Here is a 15,210-nt window from a genome sequence, read left to right on the forward strand (position 1 = left end):
ATATAATTTAGTTAATCTGAGAGTTAATTAAGTTTTCAACTTAACTCTTTCAACTTTCAACTGCTTTGTTTTATATATTATTTGTAATTAATTTTAAAATAGCTTCCAGTTACTAAATTCCATGTACCATTTCAGAAGAATAATTGATTGTTGTTGGTCCCTATTTAAACCAAGAGAAAATTTGCCTCTGAATTACTGTATTTCATTTAGTTATGGAGTTCATGCTCTTGACTTACTTTACCTTTTATTCTCATATTAGGATTTGGAATATTTTGGAAACTTAATTGAATTAATTAACTGAATTGAACTAATTTAATTGAAAATTAAATCTGCTGATGGAACTACACTTCCAAAAGAAAAATCTAATAAAGGATTGATTATTCTTTCTCCAAATATCTCAAAGGATTTGATTGCTCTGGGTTTGAAAACAGATCCTGTCTTGAGAACTTTAGGTCAGCAAAAACAGGAGGGGTAATGTATTTATTCATAACAGCAATCTTCATTCTTACTGTCTTTGGGAATCTGGCCATAATAATTTCCATCTTGTATTTCAAGCAGCTCCATTCTCCAACCAACTTCCTCATCTTATCCATGGCTGTAACAGATTTTCTGCTGGGCTTTGCTATTATGCCCTACAGCATGGTAAGGTCTGTAGAGAAGTGCTGGGTTTTTGGGATTATATTCTGCAAGGTTCATTACAGTTTTGACTTGATGCTCAGTTTAGCTTCCATTTTCCATCTTTGTTCCATTGCCATGGATGGGTTTTGTGCAATCTGCCACCCTCTGCATTACTGCAGCACCATGACTGTAGCAGCCATAAAACAAATCATGGCTGTGTGCTGGTCAGTGCCTGCTGCCTTTGCTTTCAGTGTGTTTTCTCAGAAGCTTTTGCTTCTGGGATTGAGGGCTATGAGATGCTGATTAAATGCTCAGGCTTGTGCCCAATTGTGTTCAACAAACCAGGGGGTGGGGGGGCTTTTTTATTGACAGTCAGTTTATTTGGTCCTGCTTGAATTATGACAGGGATTTTTGTTAAAACTTTTACAGTCCCCCAAATGCACACATCAGAGTCGAGCCAGGCACACAGGCTCTCAAAAAAAAAAACAAACAACAAAAACAAAACAAAACATGAGCTTTCTAAGTATAAAGACAGGAAAGCTGTTAAGACTTTGAGTCTTTTTATGCTGAGTTTCTTAATATGTTGTTTTCTGTGTTTTTTTGCAGTCCTAACTGATCCATTTTTTAATTTTTCCATTCCTTTACCTCTATTTGATTCTCTAAACTGGCTTGGGTATCTAAATTCTTTCTGAAATCCATTTATCTATGAATTTCTGTATCCATGGTTTCAGAAATCATTTAAATGTATCTTGAAAAGCAAAATATTTAATCCATGTTTTCATACAGTAAAAATTTTGTCTGAAGATCTGTCAGAGTAATAGATTCCACTAGTGACAGTAGCTCTAGAAATGAAGAAGAAACAGTGGACTCCTGAATATTCATGTTTCAGTATGAGTGCAATAGGAATTTTATGAGTCAGTCCTGCAAAATTCTTTTAATTTCAGAAATTATTTACATACAGCACATAAACTCAGTATTGCGCCTAATCTTATGCAGGTAGTCTTTCTTAGGGTTCACTCTTAATAACCCAAAACTAAATGTATCCCAGGCTCATACAGTGAGAAATTTGACACCCTTTGTGAAGGAGGCATTAGCAGATGTATAGTCTCCTGCTATTCCCAAGCAAATAGAATGGGAGTGTAATTTTGGCTTGAAGCTGATCTTTTCCCCTGAAAACAATAGAATCAGGATTTCACCCCTTGTCCTCCTTGTGCTTCATATTTGGGAAGGAGTACTCAGGAATCAGAGCATGGCTTGTACTCATCTCTCTTTGTGTCTGGTCTTTGTTTAAATGTCAGGCTCCAGATGTTATAAAATATGCTTACTGACAATCACTGCACCTTCACATCAAACTGGAACCTCTAATTTAGCTCCTTGCCATGCTGAGCTCCCTCTGAAGTCAGAAAGAGGCACTGCCAGCATTCACATCAGTTACATGTTTAAAATAAGCGTAACTGAGTTGTCTTTACTGAATGCAGGCACTGCAGTGTTTTTATTGTGAACTGTACCTCTGACTTACCTTTTGCACTACCCATACAGTGTATACTCCACCCTTATTAAAGAGTGACTACCAAAAAGCCATCCACACTTATCCACTTGTTGGCTTATCACATCTGCACTAGCATGCCATGCCAGAGATGGCTGCTTGTTTTGTTTGCTAAAAACAAATTTTTTAATGGATCTGTGATAACATGAACACCTGCTATTTTGGATATGGAGAATTCCAGTTTCATGCCAACCCTGTAACACTTAAGACAGCAAGGATCTGAAAGGTCATAGACTTGTCTGAAGTGGTGTGAAAGGCTCTCACCTCTCCCAATAGAAACATAAACCCCATAGTCTAAGTTGACACAAGTACATTCTTTGTGCACAGTTGTCACTAGCTGAACAGCCGGACCAGGGAACAGAGCATAGTCGGATGCAATAAAATCTTTAGGCACCTTCAAGGTGGATAATATGGTGTCCCACACCGTTGCTCCATGCATGCCTAGGGAGTCCCCTGGATTAAACACAAGGGCAGCTGGAGTGATGCTTAGGGAGAGCAAGAAAACTGAGCAGCAGGTTGATTGCAGCCAGTGACTCAGTTCTGGAAAGCTGGATCTCCAGCCTAGCTCTGACTTTCAGAGCCTGTGCTGTTGACTCAGGTTTTCCTAACCTCATCTTAATCTGGTTTTGCTCCTGCAGTGTGTTCCTGGGGACCAGCTCTCTAGGGAAGCAGAGGGCAACCTTTGCATACAACACCTTTCACGCAACACCTTAGTGACACGGTGACATCTCTGCCATGGTGACATCTGGGATGTCACCAAGAACTTTCTGGTTCTCCTTTTGGAGCTGAGACATGTGAAATACACAGTGTTTGGGGTGTGATACACAGGGCCTGTAGTGTGTCAGCAATGGCAGGGAGAGCTGAGCTCCCTGCAGCAGAGATGGTGTTGCAGACAGTTATTGTCTGCATGCAGCTCAACCTGGCTTCTTCAGAGAAATTTGCATGCCAGATTTGTCTTTGTGTTAAAACTAGTCCATGATGGGATTTTATTGAAAGTTAACAAATTATTTATGGTCCCTGATATCCTCCTAGCAGTGAGACCATGAGTCAAATGATGGATCATAAAAAATTATCTGTAACACTAGTCTCAGACAACTACAGATCCTTTTTAAGTGTCTTCACAATGTTCGCTGCCAGCAGTATTTTCCACTCAGTAGAATAGCAGTACTCAGCCATTTTGCAGAGTTTAAATCCCTTCTGTTAGGTGCACAAGAATGTGCTGCATTAATGTTAGGTGTCTACATCTCAAAATACATATTTAAATATTTCTGAAGGGTCTTCTAAGTATTAAATGTCTAGCTGGTGACACACAGTGCAATTGGAAACATTTAAGTAATGATTAAATTACTTCATTAACATACAGCATAAATAATTTAGAGTCAAACCAGTGCATTACATCTCCTACAGTGACAACTTTTGTCTTAGACAGCACATCTTCATGGAACAATATTGACCTGTCTGTGAGGTTTCAGTGTGTCATGTCCTTCCGTGTGTTCAATGTGTGCCCTGGATGTTAAATGAGTATCAACTTTAGTTTTGCTAAATGACTTGCAACTTGTCAGTGGGTCTTTAGTAGTTCTTCTGGCCAAGGGCTCTTGCAGATCTGTCAGATGGTGTAATTTGGCTCCTGAGTGACTTTGTGGCATGCCATGCTGTTCTCCCTGCTGTTAAGCTTGATGCTGATGCTAAACTTGCTGCTAAAAAATACCCCACAGCTTGGTACAAAACCTAGCGCATAAGAATAAAAGGGATTTCTTTTTTTTTCTGCTTTTTCTGCAGACCACACCTGCTGGTACACAGGAGAATGGAAGTGTCTTCGTTGGTTTTTTTGTTTTGTTTTGGTGGGCTTTTTTGAGGAGTTGGGTTTTTTTTCCTGAAAAACATTATCATTCACTAACCTATTTTTCCACACTACACAGTGGACTGATTTAGCACAAATTCTGGTCTATATCAAATCCAGACAGTGTTCTTATTCCTCAGGAAATCAGCCAGAAGGGTTAGGATGTCTCGATTCCAGCAGGAGTTGACATTGCCCTCAGAGGAAGGACAATTCTGGTTTCAGGAGGAAGTTCAAGCTTCCACATCCAGACAAGGCCCCCAGTCTGAGAGCTTCCATGGTCCTTTTCCATTTTGGTCCATCCCAGTGTGAACATGCAGGAGAACTAGATGTGGTTAAGACTATCCCACCCAGGAAATCTGCACTCAGCCTCCCTCTTGCACTGCCTCCAACAGCAACATTCAGAGTTCTCTTCAAAAACAGTGATTTTTATTCAAAAAAATGTTCTATTTTTAGCCTCAAATGATTTGCAGCTCAGGAACTCACAGGTATTTCTGCGGTGCCTGCTTGTGGTCACGATAGTTAAACTCTCTTTTATTCTTTTAATCTTTTCTGTCATAGCCTAAACATTGAGGAAGGATTTCCTACCCTCTTGCGGAGTCCACAGGCAAAAGCAGCTTTAACAAAAAAGCGTCAGCAGCACCTTATATTAAGACAGGGGTGTAAAAAAAAAAATTAAGTTAAATCCTTGAGTTGCAAACACACCATCTGAAAACCTCAAGAAGCAGATGGGTTTACTTTTGAAAGCTCTGTGCTGATATTTATTTTACACCTTAATACTTAATGTGTAAGTATTAAGGCAGAGCACTTAACAAATACTTAGCATAAAGTTTCAAAATTAATTCTTCAAGATTCAAATTAAAAATCTTGGTTTGCAGGCATTAATTTTATATTCAAAACTAAAATATGCCAAAGAAGTCAGATAAGTTCAGGTAAATTAGTGCTTAATAGCATTCATTTTTCAGCTACAATATTTTTAACAAGAAAACCCTTCAACATTTTAATCAGCTTTAGTGAAAATTAGGTAAATGAAAGCAACTGTTCCAAGAAATTTCTGACAAAAGGGCATATACAGCTATAGCAGTAATACATTACAGTAATTTCTTTTTCTGTTTAGAGAACCTAATCAAATTATATTCCTTCCAGATCAGTTGTGCGTCAGCCTTCATGGCTGAAGCAGCAACAGAGCATTGATGAAACATTACAGCTAACACTGACATTAAAAAGGATGTGGAGTTTCTCAAAAGACAGCTGTGAATCTTTTCAGCTGTATATAAACCAAAAACATTCCAGTTTTTCCTGTAATAAAGGAGGGATGTTTTCCCTTTTATTTTTAATTACCCATTTCCACCGAAATTCAGGATGGAGAAAAAAGACTCAAGTATGGGATTGTGTACTGAAGGACATCTTTTTCCCTAGAAAACTTTCCCCAACTGATCTTTTTCTTCAATGTGTAAGTAATTTTTATATTTGGTTTTCTTCATCAGGACTGTGTTGCAATACTTTGTTGAATACCTTGAGTTGCCAGATTATGACTTCATCCAGGCTCTGGATCTCACAGCTTGTGTAGTATTTGTTTGACTTTGTTAAAATTCCAGGGCCTAGAAATGCAAAGTATGGGCTTTGTCCCTCTGCTACATGCACGTACAGGTGTGGAGCCATCCTGTCCAAAATGTTGGGAAATATGTCCATGAGTGCTTCCATCCATCCAACATTTCCAGAAATCCACTCTCCCAACAAGTTTCTGGTCTGCTCCATGGTCAACACTGACATTTCTCTGGTGTTGTGCTATGGCCCACATCACAGCCAGCTCCATGAAATCATGAGAGTACCTTGGGGCTCCCTCCTACGAACCCTGCACCTCCTGTGATGCAGTTGTGTGTAGCACCTCAACTTCCTGTTGGATTTCTCTCTCTTAACTCTAATTATACCATCTTTCACCCATTTCCTTAGATCACCAAAAGCACCAGCCCTGTGAAAGAAGTAATTTTCTTAGATAGCTTTTCAATTTTATTCTTGTTCACCTTTAGCTTGATTTTCTCAGTGTTAAATATGAGCTGGTTTGTATAGTTTTGGTTTGGTTTTTTTGCTGCTAGTGGTCCATTGGTTGGCTTTTTGTTGTTCTTGACCACCTTTCTCCAATAGTTGATATTTTTACTTTCTCAGGACCTAAGGATTTGTGCAATGACACCTTCTACATGGATTATTTCAGCTCTGCCTGTAGGTCTATAATTTATGCTTTATTATTTGACTAAAAAACACTATGAAAATAAAGTCATTGCAGTTGCAATATTCAGACTACTATTTTCAGTGTACTCTGCTGCCTTCCTGTCATATTCTTTATAAATCAATTAGAAACTCCTGGAATTCCTTTCAGAAAACTTTGCAAATATTTATACAGGCTCCTTTATCTTCTCAGTATTTGCATTTACTGTTACATATAGTAACCGGTAACATGTGAGTGGGCTTAGATACAGCAAGATAATACAATAACCTAAGAAATGTTGTGCTGGATTCTAGGAAATGACCCAGCACACTAAAATGTGTACATTTGATACATTATCCAGATTTTCTGCTGTGTGTAATACCCTCACAAGTTACATGGCCAAGACACTGAACAACCATTGTATCCATGAGTCAGTGGAAGCACTCATGCTTAAAGCACAGGAGGTAGTTATTTAGATATCACTGACTGAAAATTAGCACCCTAGTTACACCAATCTTTCCAAATGAGCTAGGGGATGAGAATGGAGCCAAAACTTTTTCCAGGTGTAACACTCCCATCATCTTTACCTACTCACAGGACTACAGACATGGTAAACCAGTGTCTGCCTGCTTTTATAAATGTAATTTTTCATCCTGTAGCTGAAAAATATTTTAAATGTGGGTTGATTTATGGTATGATGGTCTACTTTTGGAAAAACTGCCTGCCTTTCCATGTGCTGCATTTCATTCCTTATGAAAAATAAGTTATCATTTAGGAAGGTTGTTACATTACCTCAGAGAAATTAAAGGTTAATAAAATATAAATAAAACCCCTATAATATTTGTCAAAGGTTACATGGGCTAAGCTTCAGCTCTGTCTCCCCAGTGGTTACTGCACTGCATCCCTTTCCCACAGACAGGACACCAAAGTGATGGCTATTTCAGCATGTGAGTACAGAAGGAAGATGACCCTATTTGGTGATGCAAGACATTCTGGTGCATCTGGCTTTTCTAATATTATGGGCTGATCATTTTTTTATCAGCCCATAATAATAGTGAGAGTGATTTTTATTTCTCACTGTGACAATTCAGCAGAAATCAACATGACCAGCAGTGCAACATGGTCCACTCAGGGAGGAAGAAAATGTCATTCTACAGAGTTTGAAAATTATATTTAAAGTCTATGAAGCAACCCAGGACCAGAACATCACCTTTAATCCTGCAGATTCACCACAGGACAAGCAAAGGAGTAATTGCAGGCAATTACATTGGCCATTTCTGCTTTCTTTGGTGGAAATTGCAGGGAGCAAGTGATATCTGCACAGCCTGAGACCAGTGGTCTGGCTTCAGGTCAGGGCTGCACAGGTGCCTGGAGACAGCAGAATATGAGGGATGGAGGGCTCTGCTTCAACCTGCCTTGCTTTCTCCTACCCCTTGCCCAGGCCAGTTCAGCCACCTCAGCCTTTTTTCTACCATTAAAATATTGCTCAGTGTAAAAAGGCAGCTTTGCATGGGCCGTACCCAGGCAGCTGAAAGCCATTTGGTGATTCCCACAGGCTGGACTACTTGATGGCTTGCATTTCAGTATAACAATTCTTCATTCATTTGTTCTGCCAGTGCTGTGAAACACAGCACCTTACCCTCCCCTCTCCCTTCCTTTTCTGTCAGCTTAAAATAGCTTAAATTTCTAATTTTTCTTTTGAAATATGAATTAACAAGTCCTGTTAACACCTTGTTTGTTTTGGTCAGATTATTCCCAACTGACTTGTGTTTTGCTCACCACAAACAACAGCAAAGGGAATTTGGAACTCTGGAGAAGGGCTGTATTGGTTGAACCTGCACAACTCTTGTGCAGTTCAGTGATTACTTTTAACACCTGTTATTAACTAATTCTTCAGCAGGGAAAAATGGACCCAAAGACTGTCACATTCAACTATTCAACTCTTTTCTATGTGTATTTTGACATATTTTGTCAATATTTTGCAATTCCTCTACTTCATTAATAATCACTAAAAACCTGTACTTTGGGATCACAATCAGAATAAGTTTGGACAGAAAAAAAATTATGAAATAGAAAGTCTTGAATGTGATGAAATATTGGTATTTTTCACTTTATTATGAGATTAATATCTGCAAATTTGTCATAAGTTAAAAAAGAGACAAAGAATAACAGGATCAGTAAATTGAAAGAAAGAACATTTTCTTTTGTATTAAGACAATCCTAGAGTGAAGTGAATATATGAACTGTTAATTTCAAAGATAAGAGACAAAGTATCTGAATTTCTTCTTTTTATTGACTTTCTGAACCAAATTATCCTTTTTTTAATCCTTCTCTAATTCTTCAGCTAATTTGGACAAAGATGCTACAGCTGGAGAAGGCAGTGATTTCTCTCCATATTCAGTTTTAACATGGTTTAAGTTGCAATGATTAACTTACAGAGGTACTGCTTCTAAAGCTGATCTATAGGTGTGTCCTACAAGAGCAGCTGAATAGGCAGAAAACAGATCAATATAACTAAAAGCAGGAAAACATAAAAGCAAAAGTTACACAGAAAGAGGATCCAGCAGGTGGAGGAATCTTTTGCAAGTGCTTTAGACTAGAATTTTCCAGCTACAAAGCTTAAGGTCAAATCTTTACATTTTTTGCAAGAAATATGAAGAGAAATACCATACCCTATGGAGACCCCCTGTCTGGGAGGTGGGGTGTGCTACACTTAGCAGGATCTTAAAAGGAGCTGAGGGAGTATTTACTCTACAAACATTCCCACCACTCTGAATTAATGATAAAACACTCAACTTCTTCAGAGATGGTCACTGCTCACTACTAAGGGAGAGCAAAAGCCAGCACTATGGGCTGTAATAGCCATGATGGAAGATTTGAGATACGAATGTTCTAGCTCTCTGTAGGACATTTTAGTAAGCCCATAGCTTTCTCAAGCTGTTATATTCTATTTAAAGATCCCATATTGGCTCTTTTGGTAGCTGTGAGGAAAAAAAATCACAGCAAAGGGGCACAGATGATAGCCCTTTTAGAAAATCAATAATCCTCTGAAATTGTCTTGTTCTATTTTAAGGAATTCAGATTCAGAGGTTGCTTAGAGGTATTTAGATCTTAGAGGTTATGTGCTGCAGTTTCAATAAAAGAAGGTGTTGGCAATGCGTGACTTCATTGCAGATTGAACCATATCAGATAGCACACATATCCTATTTTTGGAGGTTTTCCTGTGGATTGCTGGGCTGCACAGCACATTCAACAAAAGTTCAGTTTGAGACTGTAGCCAGCAATTTTGTCTGAAGAAGGAAGGGTAAAGAGAAGGAACAGAAATGATGGGCATTTTTAAATTTTGTGAAAGTATTCTTAACATTGTAAGTCAATATTTAATAAAAATCTCTTCTTGTTCCAAAGTAGAAAGATGTAAATTGTCATTATTCTACCCTTCTCTTGATTGTGAACTGGTCTCTTTTTCCATGATCAGATGAGAAAAGAGGGGAAAAAAAACACACACACTAGAAGAAAAAACAGCTGTAGGAAGCACGCAGCTAACAGCAAGAGACCAGCAGATGCCTGACAACCTGTTGAAAAGTGGTTTTTCACAACATGCAGCAGGCAATTGAATCAGGCCCTACATGTGTAAGAACTAGAAAAAGGAATGGCACAGTAGATATTCTGTAGGACATCAGTGCGATACAGTGATTGCTGTAGCTGCTACATATTTTAATATGTGCAATAATATAAATGGTAAAACTCTTTCCCCTCTGTTTTATCCTATCATTATTTTTTTGAATGTCAAGAACAGTTTCCTTTCCTAGTACAAATTATTTACAACTTTGAGGTGATGTAATTTGTTCTAACATCTGTTTATTTCAAATCCTTTTTGGTTTTGTCCATATGGTTAAGATTCTGGGCAGAAAAAAAATATTGGTATTCAAAACATTTGAAATTAGACCAAATATCCAGAGGAAGGACACAAGAAAGAGGGCTTATATAACATTTCTGGGATTTCCTGAATAGTGATCATAAAGAGTGATCATAAAATTTTGGTGGTTTTAAACTGCGACTTAAAGGAAGCCTTGTGCTTGGAGTTGGAGTGTAATTCAATCTTACTTTGCTCTCCCAGTGTCCAATGTCCCCCCATTTTGCTAGATTAATATTCACTGTTTCTTGGAATAAAAGCCAAAGCTGCTTCTACCGTTCCTCTGTCTATTCATGCTGTAGCAGAAGGTAAAAACCTATCCCATACTGCACGTAGTTGCAAGTTTTCTATAATAAGTTTACCAAATCCACAGGATCAGGCTGAAGAATGAAGCACGGAATAGAATTCTTATAAAAGGTCTGGTGCCAAATTACCGCAAAAATACACAGGACATCTGTGGTACACACTAGAAGACCTAGACTATGGGATGAATTTTAAGATTAAGACTCTTAAATTTGTAAATAGGCAATTATAATTCTGGTAAGTGTCTGAGTCCTGATTATAGCTCCAGCTGGAATGGCTGTTTAAGTTCCAGCTATTGTGGTGAGTGGCTATTCAGGAAATATGAATCTTTTGCCAAATGCCACCTGAGAAGTCTACACAGTAGCTGAGAGACAGGTGAGACACATCTGGGCACCTAAAACTGAACTAGATGCTTCTCTGTGGAAGCATTAGGCTTAAGCAAGGCACATAACAGAGGTTTTGACATTCAGCTGTGCAGAAATCTGCAAGCCTCAAACTGAGTCATGTCCTAAGGGCAATGTAGCAACATTGACACTTTTTTTAACTTCGACATTCTTTGCTCTGAACTCACTGGAGCCAAGGCTGCAGAGAAAGGGGAGGTTCATAAAGTTGCTAATTGTTTTTTGACATATTTTCTATCTGTCCCCAACAGATTACAGAACATATATGACATGAATGCAGTAACTTTTATTTTGTTTTATTTGCAGCATAATCTGCTTTTATAGGTTTCTTCTGTGGAAGTGGATGAGCTTTAGTCTCTCAGTGGGTGACCATCATCTATAGTGCGATGTGAGAATTGTACCATAATGTCTTGTGATTGTTGCTAGGGTCTCCTTTTCGACTAAACTGCAAGCTGGAATGATGGAGAAAGGGAAAAGCAGAACCCAGAGTACTGATGTGTACAGTAGCAATGCCAGATCAGGTAAGTGAGGAGGAAATACTGCTAAAATTCTGGGAGCAGCCAAGATTTCCTGATTTTCTGACATGGTATTTTTGAAATACTAAAAAACATTTTCCTCACCTTTATAGCTCCACCCTGTGTTCCCCTGCCTCTGATGTCTGTTCGGTTTACCTAGACAAATTCTGACAAGATCCCTTTGTGTGAGTTTCTTCTTTTATTTTGTGTGTTTCCAGGAAGTAATTAAGGTAATTATGAATTGAAAATGAAGAGGAGGACAAAGATCATGATGAGCTGTAAAATAATGAATATTGATTGCTAACAATGACCTCATTTTCCAAATGAAGACCTATTGGATTCTATCAGAGCTAGCTGCTGAACTTGCAGTCCATTGATTCTTTTATTTTTGATATTTTTTTCTTCTGTAGTTTTGTGTTTCTATATCTGAACAAAGTAATGCTGTTTCATTTTATGCCTTTTACAGATGTTTTCAATATGGTCTGTCTGAAGTTAGAGAAATTATGTATTTTCAGGTACTACTTAATTAAACATAGGGCTTTGAAATAATAATGTCAGCTTATTTCACCACTTCAGATGAAAGTGTATCATGTCTTTGAAAATTAAGCTGTTAGGCAAAGAAAGATTTAAAAATAAGTTGCTAATGATATTTTTCTCTTTTTTTAGGAAATGTTATCAATATCAGGAATAGATTTCTCTGTTTATTTAAAATATGTACTACTATGTTAATTACTGCTGCTGGAGAGCAAGTGCCAGCCTAAATAACATGCAAATGGTCAATGCTTTCTTCTTTTTTTTTTTCTTTTTTTTTTTAATTAGGCAGTTTTACATGTCATTCTGGAGTTTAATTAACCCATAAATTTGTTCAAGCTAGAAGCTATCATCCATCATAATTATGTACAGGACTGGGTATAATAGGAATCTAATCTCATTTCAGGTTCTGGAGTGGATATTTTGATTAAATTAGCAAACAGGGATGACAACGATAATAACAGGAATTCTTGCTGATGGTGGAATGCATCAGTAATAACTGTCTGGAAAGCTCTGCCAGACTCTTTGCCAAATACTGAAAACATTACTCTTCCTATGTAAAGCCAGAGGTGCACAAGTGAGATGCAATAGCAGAGAATGAAATTGGCCCATGCGGTAAATTATGCACCGCTTACGCACTGCTCATGCCTTGGAAAGAGAATACTCATCAGGAGCACGAGGCCAGGGCTGGGCTGCTCCCCTTCATTTCATCATGCATTGTGCCAGCCCAGGGAGCTGCATGGAAATGAGTGCCTCATTTCTGCATCACTGGTGGCCCTTGGGCTTGTGCCACCCACACTGCCGGGCCTGTGTGTCTGCCCATGAGGGGCCAGGGCAGGAGCAGGAGGTGGGAGGCAGAAATACAGTCAGGAAGGTGGGTCCTGATTTGGATACTGGGCTAGGAGGAAGATGCACTTTTTCAAAATCACACTATGCTGGTGTGGCTTAACTTCCATCTCTGTCAGATGTTATACACCATACTGGGCATGGATCCCCAAACACAACATCCTTTTATTTCAGTTTTACACACATTACAAGAATATAAATGGCAAACACTTTGACCTTCAGTCAGTAAGTATCCAGAGCATCCTCCATGGTAAGCAGTGACTGTGCATAGCAGGGGCTAAACATTTCCCCTTTTCTTTGCCCAGAGCTTTCCCCATTTAATTTAGTCATTTGAAATCTGATTATGTTCCACAAGAAACAGGAAAGGAAAATGATGATTCTTAACTCAATCAGCCGATAATGCTGGTGTGAGAGCTCTAGAGAGGAGACAATGAAATGCATTTAGAGACACAAATGCATCAGCATCTCTGATAACACTTAGACATGGCTTCTTTACAATCCCTGTCCAGGCACCATTGCTGGAATAGGAAACTGAAGGAATCTTCCTGTTTTATTTAAAAGGCTGAAATAGGGCATGTTCTCCCAGTCAATGGCTTTTCTATAGGAGTTAACAAAAATATTCTGAAGGCATACCATGCTCTTAGCAGTTCTGATCGATAAATATGATCAATAGTCTAGTAACTGTACATTTATAATTATTTTATGATTCTATTACAAGGGCTATTTAGGTATTTTTATACAGACATTTCATTGAAAATTTTATAATCCTTTTTTCCCTCTCAGGCTTTTATATTGTTCTTCAACTGGTTACTTTAAATAATCATATGACCTTGAGATATTTAACAGTAAAAGATGAATGCTTATAAGTGAGCTAACAGCACACAAAGAACAGGATTTTCTTCATAAAGTACACAGCTTCACTAGCAAAGCACTTGGGTACCTTGTTTCTGTAGAATGGGAATGAGCATTGGTCAGTGATGACTGGATCTTACCTCTAAGCCTAAAAAAAAAGTACCTGAGTGGTGATCTGCAGGAAAAGTGCTCTCACTGATTTTTAAGGGAAAATACATTTTTGAAATCATATAGTAAAAAATGTACTGTTTTCTGGAGGAAAACTGACAGTGATCTCTGCTGAAGTTTTATAAAGCAGGAGTGACTGAGTCAATCGATGGAGTTTATATGACAGAGATAATAATTAAGGCAGGCCCTTAATTTGGAGTGTGGAAACTACTCTCATTAGTGCACCATCTAGTGGGATCATGGGGAAAACACCCACACGTAGCAATGCTAATAAAAATAGCCTAGTAAAAATAGATTGACTGTGTATACAGCATTTCTGCAGCAAAAAGCCATATCAGAATGGTTTTTTTCCTTAGTAACATCAGTTCATGAAAGTGAGAAAATGACACTTCCAACCATCAATTAACATAAGAACTCTATGTAGGCATACAAGTCTCGGAGTCAATGCTGTCTCTCAGCATGCGTTGAGACCCAGCAAGAATCACCCATGTAAGGTAAAGGGTAGTGTTGCCTATTTCTTAACTTAACTTTAACTTAACCCTCCACTGTGTTTGCAGTTTATTAGACTTCTCTGTTATTATTGGGTTAGGATGTCTAGCGAGTTTTCCACTGCTTCAGCTATTTCTAAGTCTTAGCAACGACCAAGATCTATGATGAAGCAGAATTAAACTCGTGCTTCCCAGTTTCTTCAGCTCTTCCCCAGGCGAGGCTGGGCAGTGCGGAGGAGGCGGCATTCCCAGCAATCGGGTGCTCCAGGCTGTTTGCTCCGTGCTATTTAATGCGCACGGGGGTATCCTGCAAACGAAGCTGCTCAGCCCCGGGGCTCCGGGGACGGTTTGGCCCTGTCATTGTCCCTCTGAAGAAGTGGGGAGGATGTAGAAATTCCTCAAATGCTGTGCATGTAGCCTAGAAGTTCACCTGTCACTTCCCAGGGGGCTGGGCCAGGAGGAGCCCTGGCGCTGTGGCTACACAGCATCCTCCTTGTCCTCCCGAGCCCGGTACCGGCAGCAGCGGGAATCCATCCTTCGTTTTTCATGCTCCCGGCATCGCCTGTCCCCTCTCCCAGCTGTCTATCGTGTACCTCAGCATTCAAAGGCACCTTTAAAGAGATCTACGATTCCCCACTCACTCTCTTTGAATTGTCCATTCCCCTTTAGAGAAGAAATGACCCAAACTGAAGGCGAGGCTGCCAAAACAGGCTACTAACATAGTAACATCGTATTTTTTCACTGCGATACCGTATCCTTGCCCATATTTTCCCCTTGCTTCCTGATACAAAAGCATCCTTTTCCTAAATTACACTCTCCCCTCCCTTCAGCCTATTTTTTTTCCATTCGCATAGGGCTGCGGCTGCCGGGGTTGCCCCGTTCCCCTCGGCAGCCGGTCAGCAGCAGGGTTCATCCCGCAGGCCCGGGCGAAGCCGCGCCTCAGGGACCGCCCGGCCCCGCTCTCGCAGCCGCCCGGGCGGGGCCGC

At 39.3% G+C, this 15,210-nt stretch overlaps 1 protein-coding gene across 1 annotated transcript; it reads left to right on the forward strand.

Moving 5' to 3' along the window:
• The first annotated feature begins 331 nt into the window (after positions 1 to 331).
• Positions 332 to 1,436, forward strand: LOC102102003 (trace amine-associated receptor 2). The gene is given in 2 exon segments (XM_005534670.3): positions 332 to 868; positions 871 to 1,436. Coding segments are annotated over 2 exon segments (960 nt in total). The 5' UTR covers positions 332 to 474.
• Positions 1,437 to 15,210: the final 13,774 nt, after the last annotated feature.

This window comes from Pseudopodoces humilis, chromosome 3 (assembly GCF_049639895.1).
Source record: "Pseudopodoces humilis isolate 2021_Gansu_Grassland_sample_001 chromosome 3, ASM4963989v1, whole genome shotgun sequence".
NCBI lineage: Eukaryota > Metazoa > Chordata > Aves > Passeriformes > Paridae > Pseudopodoces > Pseudopodoces humilis.